At 44.9% G+C, this 22,966-nt stretch overlaps 1 protein-coding gene and 1 long non-coding RNA gene across 2 annotated transcripts; one reads left to right on the forward strand and one right to left on the reverse strand.

Moving 5' to 3' along the window:
* Nucleotides 1-1,788: 1,788 nt before the first annotated feature.
* Nucleotides 1,789-3,849, reverse strand: LOC109766843 (pentatricopeptide repeat-containing protein At5g06540). Its single transcript, XM_020325605.4, has one exon. It carries the CDS (start codon nt 3,765-3,767, stop codon nt 1,968-1,970), a length of 1,800 nt encoding a protein of 599 aa, XP_020181194.1. The 5' UTR covers nt 3,768-3,849; the 3' UTR covers nt 1,789-1,967.
* Nucleotides 3,850-4,641: 792 nt separating this feature from the next.
* LOC123495042 (uncharacterized) lies at nt 4,642-7,925 on the forward strand. Its single transcript, XR_012190019.1, has 2 exons — nt 4,642-4,900; nt 4,977-7,925. It is a non-coding gene; the product is annotated as an uncharacterized lncRNA (long non-coding RNA).
* Nucleotides 7,926-22,966: the final 15,041 nt, after the last annotated feature.

Consider the following 22,966-nt stretch of genomic DNA (forward strand, 5'->3'; position numbering starts at 1 on the left):
ACAACCTTCTGTACCAATGAGACTAATTAGGCTGATGACGTGAAATTTGAGTTGTAGTGGTTCCCACCTATGATTTGGGATGAGTGGAGGATTAGGAAGTCTAGGCTCGGTGGGGCAAGAGCATGCCACATGGCCCAACCCTTGGAGGCCCTACATCAAATCTTGTTAGTGCATGCAGGACGAAAGTGGCAAACACCTGACGGAGAACACAAAATGTTTGCCCATTGCGAGGCCTTGGGCTCGACCCATAAGAAGTTATAGCTTGCTTCTTAGACTTTTGAAATTCCTGAGATCCCACCCATGAATGATCCCTGAAGGTCTCTTCTGTTGCACCCCCCCCCCCCCCCCCTGAAAATTCAAGGCCTTGGAAAACTAAATTTTGGTGCTTGCTTGGAAGAGGATTCTTCGGACGAACTCGGTCATAAAAAAATGAGGAGATCTAACAACATTTGCAAAAGATTTACCTTGGTCTTTTGAACGAGTGACCATGGTCCAATTCATCTTGTTCTTTGCAATATAATCCAAACTCCTTGGTAGAATTCATGCCTCCTTTGCCCCTAAGCCAGAATTGCAGATTGATTTATTAGCAATATTACCGCCATTATAATAGGAAACCCACATCTCTAGATGAAACAATGAATTTGAATGACCAATATTGAACATGAGAAAGTTTGAACCTGGCTGCATTTCGCCAAATCAAGATTAAAGAATAAGCGCAACTGATTCAACATTCAAATGGATCCTTGACCTCGAGACTTCAGCCACCAAGAGAAATTCATGAAGATTATGACCATCAAGAAAATTGACTGGAACTCCAAAGTTCTTCCAAATCATCGCTTCAAAATCTAGCTTTGGTTGAATTGGAGATCGTAAAACGCCATGCGGTGACGGGAAGGAAGGACAGTAATATGGTGGCTGACATGGTTGGAGTGGCCAACATCGGTTCTGTTTTTTTGGGCGGGGGGGGGGGGGGGGGGGGGGGAGGGGAGGGGTAGATGGCCACCAACGACGGTAGGTTGGAGGAGGAGGGGGGGTGATCTTTGCATGTATTTTAATTTAGCGAGAGCCAACCTTGAAAATAAATCTATGTTTCTTCAGTGCAACATAGTCATAGGCGCCAATCGAGTAAGTCACACGCCATTAGAAGGTGTTCTGACATGCGCTCTTTGACATGATTTGTCAGTGAACATAACTTCCAATGACAAAATATCACTTAGAAACCAAGTTCGGTGAAAACCGATGAAAACCACATGAAAACTGTAAGTTTTGGGAAAATCTAAAAAAATGGAATCTTAAGATGATGTTTTATTAGCACGTGAAATTCCCAAGTTCAAAAACATTACCATTTACAAACAAAATCAGCATTGAATAGTGTCAAATAGTAAACATCACTTAATAATTGCTGAATTTGTTTTTTATAGCTCGTAAATGGTAATGTGTTTGAACTTGGAATTTCGCATGGCAAGCTCTTCACATCTCTTTTTTTTCTTCAGATTTTTAAAATTTTCAAACATGGTTTTTATGAAATTTTCTTTGAAACTTGGTTTCCATCTGATATTCTCTCACTTATAATAAGGTGGGAGAGAATATCTGAAACTTGGTTTCCATGTGATATTCTCTCACTTATAATAAGGTGGGAGAGAATATCTGCTGCTCCCAGCGGTAAGGCGTTTCCATGCTCACATGTCTAAAAATGCAATTTCAAATGTTTAAAAAATTCTGAAAAAATGTGAATGTTCCCAAGACATCTGTCCATGACCTTTGAAAAATTTAGATCCAGACTCAAAATACACAATGCTCTATAAATATATAAAGACTACAGCAAAATTTACATTATTCACGTCAAGATTTTTCTTTTTTGTTTCTCAATGTGCATTTGGATTATCTAAATTGCTAGGGGTTATTTTCCCGAATAAGGCGGTATCTACTTTCACCAAGACGATTTTCTGCATATGTTTCGGGTATACTTACCAATAATCATTACACGAACACGCCCCATCCCTGAAATGGTGGAACCGGTTCCTGTCCCTCACCACGATCTCCCGCTCAAACACGCGAGATATCAATTTGGTCGCCTCATGGCAGTCTCGGCAAACCCGCAGGTTCTTCGTGACGCGCATCGTGTCACCTGGCCTGGTGCGCAGCAGCCCGAACGCGATGGCCAGCTTCTCGCTGTGATACAGCAGCGACGCCTCCTTCGCTTCCTCCGCGACGTCGTGCAGCACGTCGCTGGTGTCCGGCGCGTAGCCCTCCAGCCCGATCTTCCTCATCATGTCCTTCGCCATGGCGAATATCTCCTTCTCCTCGGGATGGCGCAGGGTCCCGCACTGGAACTCGCAGACCTCGCTGTCGATTTCGATCACGGACCGCCCCGCCTCCTTGCTCACGTTGCGCTCGTCCATCAGCTGCCGGACCCTGGCCACGTCTCCCCATCGGCCGGCGCTGGCCAGAAGGTTGGCCAGCAGCACGTACCGCCCGCTGTTCTGGGGATCCAGCTCGATGACACGCCATCCGATCGCCTCGCCTAGATCGAGGTCCCTGTGGATCTTGCATGCTCCGAAGAGTGCTCCGAGGACACCAATGTCAGGCTCCATTGGCATGTCGTCGATCACCTTCTTGGCTTCGTCCAACAGCCCTGCCCTCCCGAACAGGTCGACCATACAGCCATAATGCTCCATCTTGGGCTCAATACCGTATCTCTGCACGATGTAGTCGAAGTAGTGGCGACCGCCGCTGACATTGCCGGTGTGGGCGCAGGCAGTGAGGACGTTCACCAGCGTGACATCATCGGGCGCCACATCTTCCCTCTCCATCTGGTGGAACAGCTCAATGGCTTCCTTGCACCTCCCGTGCACCGCCAACCCACCGATCATACAGTTCCACGACGTGAGCCCCTTCGTCGGCAGCCCCTGGAATACGCGCCATGCCTCCTCGACAGACCCACACTTGCAGTACATGTCGACCACCGCTGTAGCTAGCTTCTCATCCATCTGTATCCCGCTCTGCTCCACCCACCGGTGCACCTCCCTCCCACGGGCCAGCGCGCCAGCACCGGTGCACGCCACCACCGCGCTCGCCGCGACAAACCCATTCCTCTCTAGCCCCGTCACCCGCATTTGGTCGAACACCTCCAACGCGTCCAAGAACCGCCCAGCCTTGACATACCCGGAGATCATCGCGTTCCAGGAAATAAGGTTTCTCTCGGGCATTCCGTCGAACAGCTCCCGCGCGTCGTCCACGTGGCCCAGCCTGCACAGCCCGCCCACCATGGTGGTCCACGACACGACGTCGAGGACCGCCGACGAGCCGCCGCCGACGAAGAGGCGGAAGGCGAGGTCCGCGCGCCCGTTGGCGTGGTAGGCGGCGAGGAGCGCGTTGAAGGAGTGCGCGTGGGAGTGGAAGTTGAGCTTGAGGAGGAGCGCGTGGAGCTGGACGGCGAGCGGGAGCGGCGCGGCGGGGAGGATGCGGGGCAGGGTGAAGTGGTCGGGGCGCAGGGGCAGGGAGAGCATGAGGGAGAGGAGCGCCGCGGCGTGGCGCGGCGGGAGGGAGGCGAAGAGCGGGTTGAAGAGCGCCGGGTGCGGGTCCGGGTGGTGCGCCAGGAGGCGCGCGGCGTAGGGGAGGCCGGCCGGGTCGCGCGCGAGGAAGGCGAGGAGGCGGCGCGCGTGGGCGGGGTGGGAGGCGAGGCCGAGGCGGACGAGCTGCGAGTGGTGCTGCTTCAGCTCGTAGATGGTGGTGATGGGGATGGGGGTCACGCTGGGGGCGGACATTGCCGGGGCTCAGATGAAGAGGGGGTGACCCGATGGCCGGGGAGAGCAGCTCCCGCGCTTCTGGTGGATAAGACACGACACGAGCGATGCTATTCCCACGCACTACAAGTTCTACAAAAACAAAAAAGTTACGCACTGGTTTATTAGTGCCATCATATTTTGGATCCAATTTTGATCACATATTTAAATAACAAAATATTAATGCATATTATTAAAATTTATATTGTTGAATTCGTATTTAAATATTGTTTTCAATGCTATTATTTTACTATATATACTACTCCTTTCGTAAAGAAATATAGGAGCTTTTAGATCACTAAAGTAGTGATCTAAACACTCTTATATTTATTTACAGAGGAAGTATATTTTTATTAGTTGATTCATGGTTAAAATATGACATAAAATAGGAGGAGAGCTAGTAAATTGGGACGAAGGTAGTGGTTTATTAGGACGGTTAACAAGAATCAAGGGGTACTTACCAGGCCGAATCAACCTAGTACGTAAATATTTTGTAGAAGCCGTAGGTAAGAATATGATTTTCGGATAAGATACCGTGGCTGCCTTTGATAGATCTAGAAACTACGAGTATGTTTTCACTCAAATATACAAAGCTTGTATTTTCGTTCTCTTACCTAAAGTTCAAATGTTTTCTCTTAGAAACATTACACCCAATAAGAGTCATACAAGACGCGGCTGCTACCTATAGCCACGTCATCTTTTTTTACTATGCCGAAGTAAGAAAGTAACAAAGCGAATGGGATAGGAAAATGTGATGGGGAGAGAAAAACGTGTTCACACCTACCGCCCTGAGATAACGCCTCCACCGAGTAAAAGTTCCTTACCCACGAAGCCAACCCGTCCCATTCTGCTCGTCTCTGCATCTCCCTCCTCCATGACCGTGGCCACTAGCTACCCCTTGCCTCTTCCCTTTCCGCTCCTCTTGTGGACGGTGAAGGAGAGAGCGACGGGGCACGAGTATCCTCACCACAGTATAAACGGAACACCCACCTTCTTAGTTGTGGCTAACTAACGGCTCGGCAAATTTGTGGCGGCGACGACCGCCCACGCTCCTCTTCCTCCGCTTTCTCGGAATCGTGGCCTCCTCTTTGATCAAGCTCGTCGTCTTCCACAAGGTACGACTCGCCCCGTCCTGGCCTAGCGACCTCCCAGATTCCCTCACCTCACGCCCTCAATCCATTGATTTATTAGGGCGGCGTCAACGCAGGAGGCTCTGGGTGGCCGTGGCGGCTGCGAGGAGGTAGCCTATGGAGTCTAGCGACCGGACAAGGGCAAGGGTGCTGATCCCCCCTACCCCCAATCCCGATGGGGCCACCATCGACCAGATCTTCAGCACGCCAGGTTCGCCCACTCTTTCCCTTTCCGCAACACTTGGATCCCTATTTTCTTCCCCGTTCTCTTTTACATCGAAATATCAACTGATGATGAACAAATTAATGTGTCGATGCATCTTGTTAGTTAGTAGTATTACTGATGGTGGCATTATTTTACCCTTGTCTATTAGATCAGAAATAGTTAGGAAATAAGCACATGTATCTCATATTTGGAAACAGTGGCAATGACTTCATCCATTAATTCGTGCACACAATCATGTTCCACTGTGATGATTGAAGTTCAATTGGTAATCCTGTGGAAGCTAACTCATTGATTTACAAGGATGGAAGATCTATGATTTGATGGACGTAGTTAGCAAACAATTGGATTTCATGTAAGTTTCTTCGTCCTATATTCACTGGAATATTGTTACTGAACTGTGTCTCAGAGGTTCATTAGTAGAGTTGTCCTAGACTCCTAGTCATGAATTATTGAAATGGGTGCTTATGTCCTCAACTATCCGGGAGAATAGTTGTTGGATATCAAAATTTACATTATAGAAAGCACTTTTGGTATTATTTGTTTGTTCTCGATTTTCATTTAATATAAAGCCCTTGATTTTAATACAACAAGGATCTAGAGAAAATTTATCATTGGTCAATGGCGTGATGCTGAGTTTGCATAATTATATTCACGAGGTTCACAACTCTCGTCATCTCTTATCATTTTTCTATCTCGCTGTCTAATGCGTTGGTGAGACTCTAATTAGATGCATTAGTGATTTTCTTTTGAAGCATCATTATTGATGCCCACCACGATTTGTCAAAATGACGTGTTGAATGCGCCATGTGTATTAGTAATGCCTCTTTTGATGTTCACCTAGAGTAATTCCATTGAGTTACATCTTTGAACTTTCCCAGATTTCTCCTTCGCTTATTTTATGAATTTTCTATTGATTCAACTCTCTGTTGCATAATAGTTTTTGTAAAATGGTTTGCACAGACTTTGATTGAGCAAAAAATACACACACCATTATCGTCATGTCAATCAAACTGTAATTGAGGGAATGGTAGCAAAGGAGATGTTCCACAAGCACTAACAAACCATCGAGCAGACAAATCGACAAGTAAGTTTATTTGGCAACGCAATGATGTTATGTCAACTAGGGGTATATTAGGAGGATCTTATGAGTGATGCTTATTTTCATTTTGAGTAGTTAATTACACTTTCCATGGGTGCTTTGATTGCTTGACAGTTGTACTTAAAAACTCACATATTCTAATGGGCATGTCATTATCGTCAATGGCGGTGTCGGGACAGGTAGTAAGATATATAGATCTTGATTTTCATGAGCTATAAATCTCTGATCCTAAGCCTTTAGCTGCTGTCAATTTGTGGAATTTATGACAATACCCTTTTTCCTGTGCACTGTTTGAGTGTCCGTTCTCATATGTTTGCCTCGCATAAGCAGATGCGCTAGTAGATCAGGAAATATGATGGGTTGGTAGAAGCTCACTAACTGGCTGAAATTTGTGCAATTCTTCCTATTCTACTTTCCCTTTTTTTGGAAGGTCCAGCAATAGCTGACCTTCATTGATCATTAGCAGAGAGCAGCGGCAGAATGTGACAAGGTGGTTGAAAGAACATGCGGTGCCCCCATGTTTGGTTTTGGTAATTGATGACAATCTCTATGGACTAATGGTTGCCTTGAGTTATATTTGAAGGATTTGTCCATAGGCATTTCTTGAAGTTCATGTGTTGGTTTCAAGGAGTTTATGTGGTGACCAAGGTGTTATTAAGGAATTATCCAAAGATTGGTCATGTGAGAGTTGAGCTTATTGCAAGCATGTCTTGGAGAAGAAGATTGTGTGATCATTCATGTATATCTTCAAGACATCATCCAAATGAAGAGAGTTGAAAAGATTCAAGGTTGATCAAGACTAAGTCAAGAGTGAATCAACTTGATCAACTCACAAAGCGTAGAAGATGTACCGAGAGGGATCAAGCGATCACGTGGTGTGGTAAGCATTGTCAATTACGCTTCGTGTACTAACCCATGATCTTCGTGAGAGTTCTTTGTGGGGTTAGGTTGCGGTGTGCAAGTTCAAGTGAAGCATCATGAAGAGATCAAATGCTTGAAGCTTGCCGTCCATTGTGGTGACAATGGACTTGTGAAGATGTTGCGGTGTGCAAGTTCAAGTGAAGCATCATGAAGGGATCAAATGCTTGAAGCTTGCCGTCCATTGTGGTGACAATGGACTTGTGAAGATGTGCGGAAGAGTGGCTCACCCATAGTGGAGTATGGGGGAGCAATCAACTAGTCTTCATCGAGCCAACGCAACCAAGAAAGGTGGTCCAACTTGAGGGAGTCAAGATCGTCATCATCTAGCTCAAGTGGACCATGTGCAAGGCAAAGGTTTGCCCTTGGTAGGTTTTCTATTTTACCGGTCTCATGATGGTAGTTGGGAGACCGTGTTATAGGATCGATTGCCGTACTATCAAGGGGGGCTCTCGATGAGTAGCTTGATCATATAATTCGTAGAGAGCTCAAACCATTGCATCCTTGCATCATCTTTCTTGGTTCTTGTTTGTTTTTTCTCTTTGTGAGTTTTGGAGCTTATGGTCATCTTGATGACAAGCTCGAATTCATCGAAAGCGGAGTTCACTTGCATCTTCTATGATGTTTTCGATGTTGGAAGGTTATGCCGGTTCTTCTCGGTTGGAGGTTTCACTCCTCTATTTTGATGCTACTCGTCGTCTTGTATCCAACAAGCTTGAGTTTGCTCAATTCGGAGCTCATATGCAGAAGTTATGGCAGTTTTGGTTTCCCGTGGAGTATACTTGTTTTCGTGGAAGTGGCTTTAGGATGGTCCCAGCGGTAGTACCGCGGTACCCAGCGGTAGTACCGCTTAGGGGTCATAAGCGGCAATACCGCTCCGCAGCGGTAGTACCGCTGGTGGGTCCTCAGCAGTAGTACCGCTACGGTACCAGGCCCCTACCACGTTGACTCGAGGGGTCATTTTTCGTGTCGGATAGTGCGGTACTTCGCAGCGGCAGTACCGCTCACGAGCGGTAGTACTGCCCAACCACCGCGGCAGTACCGCTCGGGTCTGTCTCTCTCCTGCCCTCCAGACTCCACGGTAGTACCGCCCGGGGGAGCGGTAGTACCGCTGTGATCAGCGGTAGTACCGCTGCCTCCTGCGGTAGTACCGCCCTCTGCGGGGCTGTTTTGGGGGTAACGGTTGGATTGTTCCCCCCACTATATAAGGGGGTCTTCTTCCCCATTCTACCTTATCTCTTGAGCTCGTGTTCTTCCCCCATTGTTGACCTTCTTCAAGCTTGCTAACTCTCAATCCCTCCATGGATTCTTGCTAGTTTTTGAGGGAAAAGAGAGAGGAGATCTAGATCCACATTTCCACCAATCACTTTCTCCTCTATGTGAGGGGAACCCCTTGGATCTAGATCTTGGAGTTCTTGGTGTTCTCCTTCTTGTTCTTCCTCTCTTTTTCCTCCCTAGCATTAGTTGCTTTGGTGGGATTTGAGAGAGAAGGACTTGGGCACTCCGTGTGCCCTTGCCATTGCATTTGGTGCATCGGTTTGAGTTCTCCACGGTGATACGTGGAAGTTACAAGTTGAGAAGCTTATTACTCTTGGGTGCTTGGTGCCCTTGAGCTTGTTCCTCTTGGGTGCTTCTTGGGCGCCCTAGACGGTTGGTGGTGTTCGGAGCTCAATCATTGTGGTGTAAAGCTCCGGGCAAGCGTCGGGGTCTCCAATTAGGTTGTGGAGATCGCCCCGAGCAATTTGACGGGTACCGGTGACCACCCCCAAGGGTTGCCAAAGTGTACGGGTTCGGTGACCGCCCCCAAGGGTTGCCATTTGTACGGGTTCGGTGACCGCCCTCAAGGGTCCCTTAGTGGAATCACGGCATCTTGCATTGTGCGAGGGCGTGAGGAGATTACGTGGCCCTAGTGGCTTCTTGGGGAGCATTGTGCCTCCACACTGCTCCAAACGGAGATTAGCATCCGCAAGGGTGTGAACTTCGGGATACATCGTCGTCTCCGCGTGCCTCGGTTATCTCTTACCCAAACCCTTTACTTATGCACTTTACTTTGTGATAGCCATATTGTTTCTTGTCATATACCTTGCTATCACTTAGTTGTTTATCTTGCTTAGCAAAAGTTGTTGGTGCACATAGGTGAGCCTAGTTGTTGTAGGTTTTGTGCTTGTCAAATTAACCGCTAGGTTTATTCCGCATTTGTTCAAGCCTAAACCGTAATTATTTTAAAGCGCCTATTCACCCCCCTTCTAGGCGACATCCACGATCTTTCAGTGGTGATCTATGGATCAAAGAAGAAACCAAAAAGAAAGTAGAAAAACTAGATGCCCAAAGGCAAAACCTGTTGGGGAACGTAGTAATTTCAAAAAAAATCCTACGCGCATGCAAGATCAAGGCGATGCATAGCAACGAGAGGGGAGAGTGTTGTCCACGTACCCTCGTAGACCGTAAGAGGAAGCGTTATGACAACGTGGTTGATGTAGTCGTATGTCTTCACGATCAACCGATCCTAGTACCGAAAGTACGACACCTCCGCGATCTGCACACGTTCGGCTCGGTGACGTCCCACGAACTCACGATCCAGCAGAGTGTCGAGGGAGAGCTTCGTTAGTACGACGGCGTGATGACGGTGATGATGAAGCTACCGGTGCAGGGCTTCTCCTACGCACTGCAATGATATGACCGAGGTGGATTATGGTGGAGGGGGGCACCGCACACGGCTAAGAGATCAATGATCAACTTGTGTGTTCTAGGGTGCCCCCTGCCCCCGTATATAAAGGAGCAAGGGGGGAGGCCGGCCGGCCCTTGGGGCGTGCCAAGGAGGGGAGGAGTCCTGCTCCTAGTAGGAGTAGGACTCCCCCTTTCCTAGTCCAACTAGGAGGAGGAAGGGGGGAGGAAGGAGAGGGAGAGAGGGAGGGAAAGAGGGGGCGCCGCCCCCCTCCTTGTCCAATTCGGACTCCCAAGGGGGGGCGGCCAGCCCTATGGCCCCTCCTCTCTCTCTCACAAGGCCCATGTTGGCCCATTAGTTCCCCCGGGGGTTCCGATAACCCCCCGGCACTCCGATAATTATCCGGTGACCCCCGGAACTCATCTGGTGTCCGAATATAGTCATCCAATATATCAATCGTTATGTCTCGACCATTTCGAGACTCGTCGTCATGTCCGTGATCACATCCGGGACTCCGAACTATCTTCGGTACATCAAAACACATAAACTCATAATACTGATTGTCACCGAACGTTAAGCATGCGGACCCTACGGGTTCGAGAACTATGTAGACATGACCGAGACACGTCTCCGGTCAATAACCAATAGCAGAACCTGGATGTTCATATTGGCTCCCACATATTCTACGAAGATCTTTATAGGTCAAACCGCATAACAACATACGTTATTCCCTTTGTCATCGTTATGTTACTTGCCTGAGATTCGATCATCGGTATCTCAATACCTAGTTCAATCTCTTTACTGGCAAGTCTCTTTACTCGTTCCGTAATGCATCATCCCGCAACTAACTCATTATTCACATTGCTTGCGAGGCTTATAGTGATGTGCATTACCGAGAGGGCCCAGAGATACCTCTCTGACAATCGGAGTGACAAATCCTAATCTCGATCTATGCCAACTCAACAAGTACCATCCGAGACACCTGTAGAGCACCTTTATAATCACCGAGTTACGTTGTGAGATTTGGTAGCACACAAAGTGTTCCTCCGGTATTCGGGAGTTGCATAATCTCATAGTCATAGGAACATGTATAAGTCATGAAGAAAGCAATGGCAACATACTAAACGATCAAGTGCTAAGCTAACGGAATGGGTCAAGTCAATCACATCATTCTCTAATGATGTGATCCCGTTAATCAAATGACAACTCATGTCTATGGCTAGGAAACTTAACCATCTTTGATTCAACGAGCTAGTCAAGTAGAAGCATACTAGTGACACTCTGTTTGTCTATGTATTCACACATGTACTAAGTTTCCGGTTAATACAATTCTAGGATGAATAATAAGCATTTATCATGATATAAGAAAATATAAATAACAACTTTATTATTGCCTCTAGGGCATATTTCCTTCAGTCTCCCACTTGCACTAGAGTCAATAATCTAGATTACACAGTAATGATTCTAACACCCATGGAGTCTTGGTGCTGATCATATTTTGCTCGTGAGAGAGGCTTAGTCAACGGGTCTGCAACATTCAGATCCGTATGTATCTTGCAAATCTATATGTCTCCCTCCTTGACTTGATCGCGGATGGAATTGAAGCGTCTCTTGATGTGCTTGGTTCTCTTGTGAAATCTGGGTTCCTTTGCCAAGGCAATTGCACCAGTATTGTCACATAAGATTTTCATTGGACCCGATGCACTAGGTATGACACCTAGATCGGATATGAACTCCTTCATCTAGACTCCTTCATTTGCTGCTTCCGAAGCAACTATGTACTCCGTTTCACACGTAGATCCCGCCACGACGCTTTGTTTAGAACTGCACCAATTGACAGCTCCACCGTTCAATATAAACACGTATCCGGTTTGTGACATAGAGTCATACGGATCAGTGTCAAAGCTTGCATCGACGTAACCATTTACGACGAGCTCTTTGTCACCTCCATAAACGAGAAACATATCCTTAGTCCTTGTCAGGTATTTCAGGATGTTCTTGACCGCTGTCCAGTGATCCACTCCTGGATTACTTTGGTACCTCCCTGCTAAACTGATAGCAAGGCACACATCAGGTCTGGTACACAGCATTGCATACATGATAGAGCCTATGGGTGAAGCATAGGGAACACCTTTCATTTTCTCTCTATCTTCTGTAGTGGTCGGACATTGAGTATGAATCAACTTCACACCTTGTAACACAGGCAAGAACCCTTTCTTTGCTTGATCCATTTTGAACTTTTTCAAAACTTTATCAAGGTATGTGCTTTGTGAAAGTCCAATTAAGCATCTTGATCTATCTCTATAGATCTTGATGCCCAATATATAAGCAGCTTCACCGAGGTCTTTCATTGAAAGACTCTTGTTCAAGTATCCTTTATGCTATCCAGAAATTCTATATCATTTCCAATCAACAATATGTCATCCACATATAATATTAGAAATTCTACAGAGCTCCCACTCACTTTCTTGTAAATACAGGCTTCTCCAAAAGTCTGTATAAAACCATATGCTTTGATCACACTATCAAAACGTTTATTCCAACTCGGAGATGCTTGCACCAGTCCATAAATGGATCGCTGGAGCTTGCACACTTTGTTAGCATCCTTTGGATCGATAAAACCTTCAGGTTGCATCATATACAACTCTTCTTCCAGAAATCCATTCAGGAATACAGTCTTTACATCCATTTGCCAAATTTCATAATCATAAAATGCAGCAATTGCTAACATGATTCAGACGGATTTAAGCATCGCTATGGGCGAGAAGGTCTCATCGTAGTCAACTCCTTGAACTTGTTGAAAACCTTTCACAACAAGTCGAGCTTTGTAGACAGTAACATTACCGTCAGCGTCAGTCTTCTTCTTGAAGATCCATTTATTCTCGATGGCTTGCCGATCATCGGGCAAGTCAACCAAAGTCCACACTTTGTTCTCATACATGGATCCCATCTCAGATTTCATGGCCTCAAGCCATTTCGCGGAATCTGGGCTCATCATCGCTTCCTCATAGTTCGTAGGTTCGTCACGGTCAAGTAACATGACTTCCAGAACAGGATTACCGTACCACTCTGGTGCGGATCTTACTCTGGTTGACCTACGAGGTTCAGTAGTAACTTGATCTGAAGTTACATGATCATCATCATTAGCTTCCTCACTAATTGGTGTAGGAGTCACAGGAACAGATTCCTGTGATGAACTACTTTCCAATAAGGGAGCAGGTACAGTTACCTCATCAGTTCTACTTTCCTCCCACTCACTTCTTTCGAGCGAAACTCCTTCTCTAGAAAGGATCCATTCTTAGCAACGAATGTCTTGCCTACGGATCTGTGATAGAAGGTGTACCCAACAGTCTCCTTTGGGTATCCTATGAAGACACATTTCTCCGATTTGGGTTCGAGGTTATCAGGTTGAAGCTTTTTCACATAAGCATCGTAGCCCCAAACTTTAATCAACGACAACTTTGGTTTCTTGCCAAACCACAGTTCATAAGGTGTCGTCTCAACGGATTTAGATGGTGCCCTATTTAACGCGAATGCAGCCGTCTCTAAAGCATAACCCCAAAACGATAGTGGTAAATCAGTAAGAGACATCATAGATCGTACCATATCTAGTAAAGTATGATTACGACGTTCGGACACACCATTACGCTGTGGTGTTCTGGGTGGCGTGAGTTGCAAAACTATTCCGTATTGTTTCAAATGAAGACCAAACTCGTAACTCAAATATTCTCCTCCACGGTCAGATCATAGAAACTTTATTTTCTTGTTACGATGATTTTCCACTTCACTCTGAAATTCTTTGAACTTTTCAAATGTTTCAGACTTATGTTTCATCAAGTAGATATACCCATATCTGCTCAAATCATCTGTGAAGGTGAGAAAATAACGATACCCGCCGCGAGCCTCAACATTCATTGGACCACATACATCGGTATGTATGATTTCCAACAAATCTGTTGCTCGCTCCATTGTTCCGGAGAACGGAGTTTTAGTCATCTTGCCCATGAGGCATGGTTCGCAAGTACCAAGAGATTCATAATCAAGTGATTCCAAAAGTCCATCAGAATGGATTTTCTTCATGCGCTTTACACCAATATGACCCAAACGGCAATGCCACAAATAAGTTGCACTATCATTATCAACTCTGCATCTTTTGGCTTCAATATTATGAATATGTGTGTCACTACTATCGAGATTCAACAAAAATAGACCACTCTTCAAGGGTGCATGACCATAAAAGATATTACTCATATAAATATAACAACCATTATTCTCTGATTTAAATGAATAACCGTCTCGCATCAAACAAGATCCAGATATAATGTTCATGCTTAACGCTGTCACCAAATAACAATTATTCAGGTCTAAAACTAATCCCGAAGGTTGATGTAGAGGTAGCGTGCCAACCGCGATTACATCGACTTTGGAACCATTTCCCACACGCATCGTCACCTCGTCCTTAGCCAATCTTCGCTTAATCCGTAGTCCCTGTTTCGAGTTGCAAATATTAGCAATAGAACCAGTATCAAATACCCAGGTGCTACTGCGAGCATTAGTAAGGTACACATCAATAACATGTATATCACATATACCTTTGTTCACCTTACCATCCTTCTTATCCGCCAAATACTTGGGGTAGTTCCGCTTCCAGTGACCAGTCCCTTTGAAGTAGAAGCACTCAGTCTCAGGCTTAGGTCCAGACTTGGGCTTCTTCACTTGAGCAGCAACTTGCTTGCCGTTCTTCTTAAAGTTCCCCTTCTTCCCTTTGCCCTTTTTCTTGAAACTGGTGGTCTTGTTTACCATCAACACTTGATGCTCCTTCTTGATTTCTACCTCCGCGGCCTTTAGCATTGCGAAGAGCTCGGGAATTGTCTTATCCATCCCTTGCATGTTATAGTTCATCACGAAGCTCTTGTAGCTTGGTGGCAGTGATTGAAGAATTCCGTCAATGACACTATCATCAGGAAGATTAACTCCCAGTTGAATCAAGTGATTGTTATACCCAGATATTTTGAGTATATGCTCACTGACAGAACTATTCTCCTCCATCTTGCAGCTGTAGAACTTATTGGAGACTTCATATCTCTCAATTCGGGCATTTTCTTGAAATATTAACTTCAACTCCTTGAACATCTCATATGCTCCATGACGTTCAAAACGTCGTTGATGTCCCGGTTCTAAGCCGTAAAGAATGGCACACTGAACTATCGAGTAGTCATGAGCTTTGCTCTGCCAAGCGTTCATAACATCTGGTGTTGCTCCTGCAGCAGATTTGGCACCTAGCGGTGCTTTCAGGACGTAATTCTTCTGTGCAGCAATGAGGATAATCCTCAAGTTATGGACCCAGTCCGTGTAGTTGCTACCATCATCTTTCAACTTAGCTTTCTCTAGGAACGCATTAAAATTCAACGGAACAACAGCATGGGCCATCTATCTACAACAACATAGACATGCAAAGTACTATCAGGTACTAAGTTTATGATAAATTAAAGTTCAATTAATCATATTACTAAAGAACTCCCACTTAGATATACATCCCTCTAATCATCTAAGTGATCACGTGATCCATATCAACTAAACCATGTCCGATCATCACGTGAGATGCAGTAGTTTTCAATGGTAAGTATCACTATGTTGATCATATCTACTATATGATTCACGCTCGACCTTTCGGTGTCAGTGTTCCGAGGCCATATGTGCATATGCTAGCCTCATCAGGTTTAACCCGAGTATTCTGCGTGTGCAAAACTGGCTTGCACCCGCTGTATGTGAACATAGAGCTTATCACACCCGATCATCACCTGGTGTCTCGGCACGACGAACTTTCGCAACGGTGCATACTCAGGGAGAACACTTGTACCTTGAAATTTAGTGAGAGATCATCTTATAATGCTACCATCGAAGCAAAATAAGATGCATAAAGGATAAACATCACATGCAATCAATATAAGTGATATGATATGGCCATCATCATCTTGTGCCTTTGATCTCCATCTCCAAAGCACCGTCATGATCACCATCGTCACTGGTGACGGTGTCCTGGACTAGGGGGTACTCACCACGTCGTCTCCCGATTAGTTAGATTGGGCCGAGGACCCCCATGGCCGTTTACTCATGGGCCAGTTCGGACATCCGATGTATACACGAGGAAGATTTCACAAGACTTGGTGATCAAGAAAAGGACTCCTCTCCACTGGCGTATTCGACTAGGACTCTTGTTATCATAGGCCTCTGGTACATTATATAAGCTGAGGCCAGGCTAGTCGTTAGATTATTATGACATTACTCATCATACCCTTAGGTCTTAGACCACAACATATGATCTCGAGGTAGGTCAACTCTTGTAACCCTATATTCATCAAGATCAATCAAGCAGGAAGTAGGGTATTACCTCGATCGAGAGGGCCCGAACCTGGGTAAAACATCGTGTCCCCTGTCTCTTGTTACCCATCGATCCATGATGCACAGCTTGAGACCCCATACCTGAAGGAAATATGCCCTAGAGGCAATAATAAAGTTATTATTTATTTCCTTATATCATGATAAATGTTTATTATTCATGCTAGAATTGTATTAACTGGAAACTTGATACATGTGTGAATACATAGACAAACAGAGTGTCACTAGTATGCCTCTACTTGACTAGCTCATTGATCAAAGATGGTTATGTTTCCTAGCCATAGACATGAGTGTCATTTGATTAACGGGATCACATCATTAGGAGAATGATGTGATTGACTTCACCCATTCCGTTAGCTTAGCACTCGATCATTTAGTATGTTGCTATTGCTTTCTTCATGACTTATACATGTTCCTATGACTATGAGATTATGCAACTCCCGTTTACCGGAGGAACACTTTGTGTGCTACCAAACGTCACAACGTAACTGGGTGATTATAAAGGTGCTCTACAGGTGTCTCCAAAGGTACTTGTTGGGTTGGCGTATTTTGAGATTAGGATTTGTCACTCCGATTGTCGGAGAGGTATCTCTGGGCCCACTCAGTAATACACATCACTATAAGCCTTGCAAGCATTGTGACTAATGAGTTAGTTGCGGGATGATGTATTACGGAACGAGTAAAGAGACTTGCCGGTAACGAGATTGAACTAGGTATCGAGATACCGACGATCGAATCTCGGGCAAGTAACATACCGATGACAAAGGGAACAACGTATGTTGTTATGCGGTCTGACCGATAAAGATCTTCGTAGAATATGTGGGAACCAATATGAGCATCCAGGTTCCGCTATTGGTTATTGACCGGAGAGGTGTCTCGGTCATGTCTACATAGTTCTCGAACCCGTAGGGTCCGCACGCTTAACGTTACGATGACAGTTATATTATGAGTTTATAAGTTTTGATGTACCGAAGGTCGTTAGGAGTCCCGGATGTGATCACGGACATGACGAGGAGTCTCGAAATGGCCGAGACATAAAGATTGATATATTGGAAGCCTATGTTTGGACATCGGAAGTGTTCCGGGTGAAATCGGGATTTTTCCGGAGTACCGGGAGGTTACCGGAACCCCCCGGTAACTTAATGGGCCTTAGTGGGCCTAGGTGGAAGAGAGGAGAGGAGGCCAGGGCAGGGCTGCACGCCCCTCCCCCCCAATCCGAATAGGACAAGGAGAGGGGGGCGGCGCCCCCCTTTCCTTCCTCCCCTCCACCTCTTCCCCCTCTCTCTCCTAGTCCAACATGGAAAAGGGGGGAGTCCTACTCCCGGTAGGAGTAGGACTCCTCCTGGCGTGCCTCTCCTCTTGGCCGGCCGAACCCCCCTTGCTCCTTTATATACGGGGGCAGGGGGCACCTCTAGAGACACAATTGATCATTGATCTCTTAGCCGTGTGCGGTGCCCCCCTCCACCATATTACACCTCGATAATATCGTAGCGGTGCTTAGGCGAAGCCCTGCGTCGGTAGAACATCAACATTGTCACCACGCCGTCGTGCTGACGAAACTCTCCCTCAACACTCGGCTAGATCGGAGTTCGAGGGACGTCATCGAGCTGAACGTGTGCTGAACTCGGAGGTGCCGTGCGTTCGGTACTTGATCGGTCGGATCGTGAAGACGTACGACTACATCAACCGCGTTGTGTTAACGCTTCCGCTTTCGGTCTACGAGGGTATGTGGACAACACTCTCCCCTCTCGTTTCTATGCATCACCATGATCTTGCGTGTGCGTAGAATTTTTTTGAAATTACTACGTTCCCCAACAGTGGCATCCGAGCCTGGTTTTATGCGTTGATGTTATATGCACGAGTAGAACACAAGTGAGTTGTGGGCGATATAAGTCATACTGCTTACCAGCATGTCATACTTTGGTTCGGCGGTATTGTGAGATGAAGCGGCCCGGACTGACATTACGCGTACGCTTACGCGAGACTGGTTTCACCGTTGCGAGCACTCGTTGCTTAAAGGTGACTGGCGGGTGTGTGTCTCTCTCACTTTAGTTGAACCGAGTGTGGCTACGCCCGGTCCTTGCGAAGGTTAAAATAGCACCAACTTGACAAACTATCGTTGTGGTTTTGATGCGTAGGTAAGAACGGTTCTTGCTAAGCCCGTAGCAGCCGCGTAAAACTTGCAACAACAAAGTAGAGGACGTCTAACTTGTTTTTGCAGGGCATGTTGTGATGTGATATGGTCAAGACATGATGCTGAATTTTATTGTATGAGATGATCATGTTTTGTAACCGAGTTATCGGCAACTGGCAGGAGCCATATGGTTGTCGCTTTATTGTATGCAATGCAATCGCCATGTAATTGTTTTACTTTATCACTAAGCGGTAGCGATAGTCGTAGAAGCAATAGTTGGCGAGACGACAACGATGCTACGATGGAGATCAATGTTGCGCGCCGGTGACGATGGTGATCATGACGGTGCTTCGGAGATGGAGATCACAAGCACAAGATGATGATGGCCATATCATATCACTTATATTTGATTGCATGTGATGTTTATCTTTTATGCATCTTATCTTGCTTTGATTGACGGTAGCATTATAAGATGATCTCTCACTAAATTTCAAGATAAAAGTGTTCTCCCTGAGTATGCACCGTTGCCAAAGTTCGTCGTGCCCAGACACCACGTGATGATCGGGTGTGATAAGCTCTACGTCCATCTACAACGGGTGCAAGCCAGTTTTGCACATGCAGAATACTCAGGTTAAACTTGACGAGCCTAGCATATGCAGATATGGCCTCGGAACACTGAGACCGAAAGGTCGAGCATGAATCATATAGTAGATATGATCAACATAGTGATGTTCACCATTGAAAGCTACTCCATTTCACGTGATGATCAGTTATGGTTTAGTTGATATGGATCACGTGATCACTTAGAGGATTAGAGGGATGTCTATCTAAGTGGGAGTTCTTAAGTAATATGATTAATTGAACTTAAATTTATCATGAACTTAGTCCTGATAGTATTTTGCAAATTATGTTGTAGATCAATAGCTCGCGTTGTTGCTTCCCTGTGTTTATTTTTGATATGTTCCTAGAGAAAAATTATGTTGAAAGATGTTAGTAGCAAAGATGCGGATTGGATCCGTGATCTGAGGATTATCCTCATTGCTGCACAGAAGAATTATGTCCTTGATGCACCGCTAGGTGACAGACCTGTTACAGGAGCAGATGCAGACGTTATGAACGTTTGGCTAGCTCAGTATGATGACTACTTGATAGTTTAGTGCACCATGCTTAACGGCTTAGAATCGGGACTTCAAAGACGTTTTGAACGTCATGGACCATATGAGATGTTCCAGGAGTTGAAGTTAATATTTCAAGAAAACACCCGAGTTGAGAGATATGAAGTCTCCAACAAGTTCTATAGCTAAAAGATGGAGGAGAATAGCTCAAGCAGTGAGCATGTGCTCAGATTGTCTGGGTACTACAATCGCTTGAATCAAGTGGGAGTTAATCTTCCAGATAAAATAGTGATTGACATAATTCTCTAGTCACCATCACCAAGTTAGTAGAACTTCATGATGAACTATAGTATGCAAGGGATGATGAAAGTAATTCCCGAGCTCTTCGTGATGCTGAAATCGACGAGGTAGAAATCAAGAAAAACATCAAGTGTTGATGGTTGACGAGACCACTAGTTTCAAGAAAAGGGCAAAGGGAAGAAGGGGAACTTCAAGAAGAACGGCAAGCAAGTTGCTGCTCAAGTGAAGAAGCCTAAGTTTGGTCCTAAGCCTGAGACTAAGTGCTTCTACTGCAAAGGGACTGGTCACTAGAAGCGGAACTACCCCAACTATTTGGTGGATAAGAAGGATGGCAAAGTGAACAAAGGTATATTGGATATACAGGTTATTGATGTGTACTTTACTAGTGTTTATAGAAACCCCTCAGTATTTGATACTGGTTCAGTTGCTAAGAGTAGTAACTCGAAACGGGAGTTGCAGAATAAACAGACTAGTAAAAGGCGAGGTGACGATGTGTGTTGGAAGTAGTTCCAAGATTGATATGATCATCATCGCACACTCCCTATACTTTCGGGATTAGTGTTGAAACTAAATAAGTGTTATTTGGTGTTTGCGTTGAGCATGAATATGATTTGATCATGTTTGTTGCAATACGGTTATTCATTTAAATTAGAGAATAATTGTTGTTCTGTTTACATGAATAAAACCTTCTATGGTCATACACCCAATAAAATGGTTTGTTGGATCTCGATCGTAGTGATACACATATTCATAATAATGAAGCCAAAAGATGCAAAGTTAATAATGATAGTGCAACTTATTTGTGGCACTGCCGTTTAGGTCATATTGGTGTAAAGCGCATGAAGAAACCCCATACTGATGGGATTTTGGAATCACTTGATTATGAATCACTTGATGCTTGCGAACCGTGCCTCATGGGCAAGATGACTAAAACGCCGTTCTCCGGAACTATGGAGAAAGCAACAGATTTGTTGGAAATCATACATACAGATGTATGTGGTCCGATGAATATTGAGGCTCGTAGCGGGTATCATTATTTTCTGACCTTCACAGATGATTTGAGCAGATATGGGTATATCTACTTAATGAAACATAAGTCTGAAACATTTGAAAAGTTCAAAAAATTTCAGAGCGAAGTTGAAAATCATCGTAACAAGAAAATAAAGTTTCTACGATCAGATCGTGGAGGAGAATATTTGAGTTACGAGTTTGGCCTACATTTGAAACAATGCGGAATAGTTTCGCAACTCACGCCACCCGGAACACCACAGCGTAATGGTGTGTCCGAACGTCGTAATCGTACTTTACTAGATATGGTGCGATCTATGATGTCTCTTACTGATTTACCGCTATCGTTTTGGGGTTATGCTTTAGAGACGGCTGCATTCACTCTAAATAGGGCACCATCAAAATCCATTGAGACGACGCCTTATGAACTATGGTTTGGCAAGAAACCAAAGTTGTCGTTTCTTAAAGTTTGGGGTTGCGATGCTTATGTGAAGAAACTTCAACCTGATAAGCTCGAACCTAAATCGGAGAAATGTGTATTCATAGGATACCCAAAGGAGACTATTGGGTACACCTTCTATCACAGATCCGAAGGCAAGACATTCGTTGCTAAGAATGGATCCTTTCTAGAGAAGGAGTTTCTCTCGAAAGAAGTGAGTGGGAGGAAAGTAGAACTTGATGAGGTAACTGTACCTGCTCCCTTATTGGAAAGTAGGTCATCACAGAAACTAGTTTCTGCGACACCTACACCAATTAGTGAGGAAGTTAATGATAATGATCATGAAACTTCAGATCAAGTTATTACTGAACCTCGTAGGTCAACCAGATTAAGATCCGCACCAGAGTGGTACGGTAATCCTGTTCTGGAGGTTATGTTACTAGACCATGACGAACCTACGAACTATGAAGAAGCGATGGTGAGCCCAGATTCCGCAAAATGGCTTGAGGCCATGAAATCCGAGATGGGATCCATGTATGAGAACAAAGTATGGACTTTGGTTGACTTGCCCGATGATCGGCAAGCTATTGAAAATAAATGGATCTTCAAGAAGAAGACTGATGCTGATGGTAATGTTACTGTCTATAAAGCTCGACTTGTTGCAAAAGGTTTTCGACAAGTTCAAGGGATTGACTACGATGAGACCTTCTCACCCGTAGCAATGCTCAAGTCTGTCCGAATCATGTTAGCAATTGCCACATTTTATGATTATGAAATTTGGCAAATGGATGTCAAAACTGCATTCCTGAATGGATTTCTGGAAGAAGAGTTGTATATGATGCAACCGGAAGGTTTTGTCGATCCAAAGGGAGCTAACAAAGTGTGCAAGCTCCAGCGATCCATTTATGGACTGGTGCAAGCCTCTCGGAGTTGGAATAAACGGTTTGATAGTGTGATCAAAGCATTTGGTTTTATACAGACTTTTGGAGAAGCCTGTATTTACAAGAAAGTGAGTGGGAGCTCAGTAGCATTTCTGATATTATATGTGGATGACATATTGCTAATTGGAAATGATATAGAATTTCTAGATAGCATAAAGGGATACTTGAATAAGAGTTTTTCAATGAAAGACCTTGGTGAAGCTGCTTACATATTGAGCATCAAGATCTATAGAGATAGATCAAGACGCTTGATAAGTTTTTTCAATGAGTACATACCTTAACAAGATTTTGAAGTAGTTCAAAATGGAACAGTCAAAGAAAGAGTTTCTTGCCTGTGTTACAAGGTGTGAAATTGAGTAAGACTCAAAGCCCGACCACGGCAGAAGATAGAAAAAGAATGAAAGTCATTCCCTATGCCTCGGGCATAAGTTCTATAAAGTATGCCATGCTGTGTACCAGATCTATTGTATACCCTACACTGTTTGGCAAGGGAGTACAATAGTGATCTAGGAGTAGATCACTGGACAGCGGTCAAAATTATCCTTACTGGAATAAGGATATGTTTCTCGATTATGGAAGTGACAAAAGGTTCGTCGTAAAGGGTTACGTCGATGCAAGTTTTGACACTAATCTAGATGACTCTAAGTCTCGGTCTAGATACATATTGAAAGAGGGAGAAATTATCTAGAGTAGCTCCGGGCAGAGCATTGTAGACATACAAATTTGCAAAATACTTACGGATCTGAATGTGACAAACCCGTTGACTAAAATTATCTCACAAGCAAAACATGATCACACCTTAGTACT

The sequence above is a fragment of the Aegilops tauschii genome, chromosome 7 (assembly GCF_002575655.3).
Source record: "Aegilops tauschii subsp. strangulata cultivar AL8/78 chromosome 7, Aet v6.0, whole genome shotgun sequence".
Lineage (NCBI taxonomy): Eukaryota > Viridiplantae > Streptophyta > Magnoliopsida > Poales > Poaceae > Aegilops > Aegilops tauschii.

Bases quoted from the DNA above. Each gene is read 5' to 3' on its own strand.
- LOC109766843 (XM_020325605.4), bottom strand. From the start codon at position 3,767: ATGTCCGCCCCCAGCGTGACCCCCATCCCCATCACCACCATCTACGAG.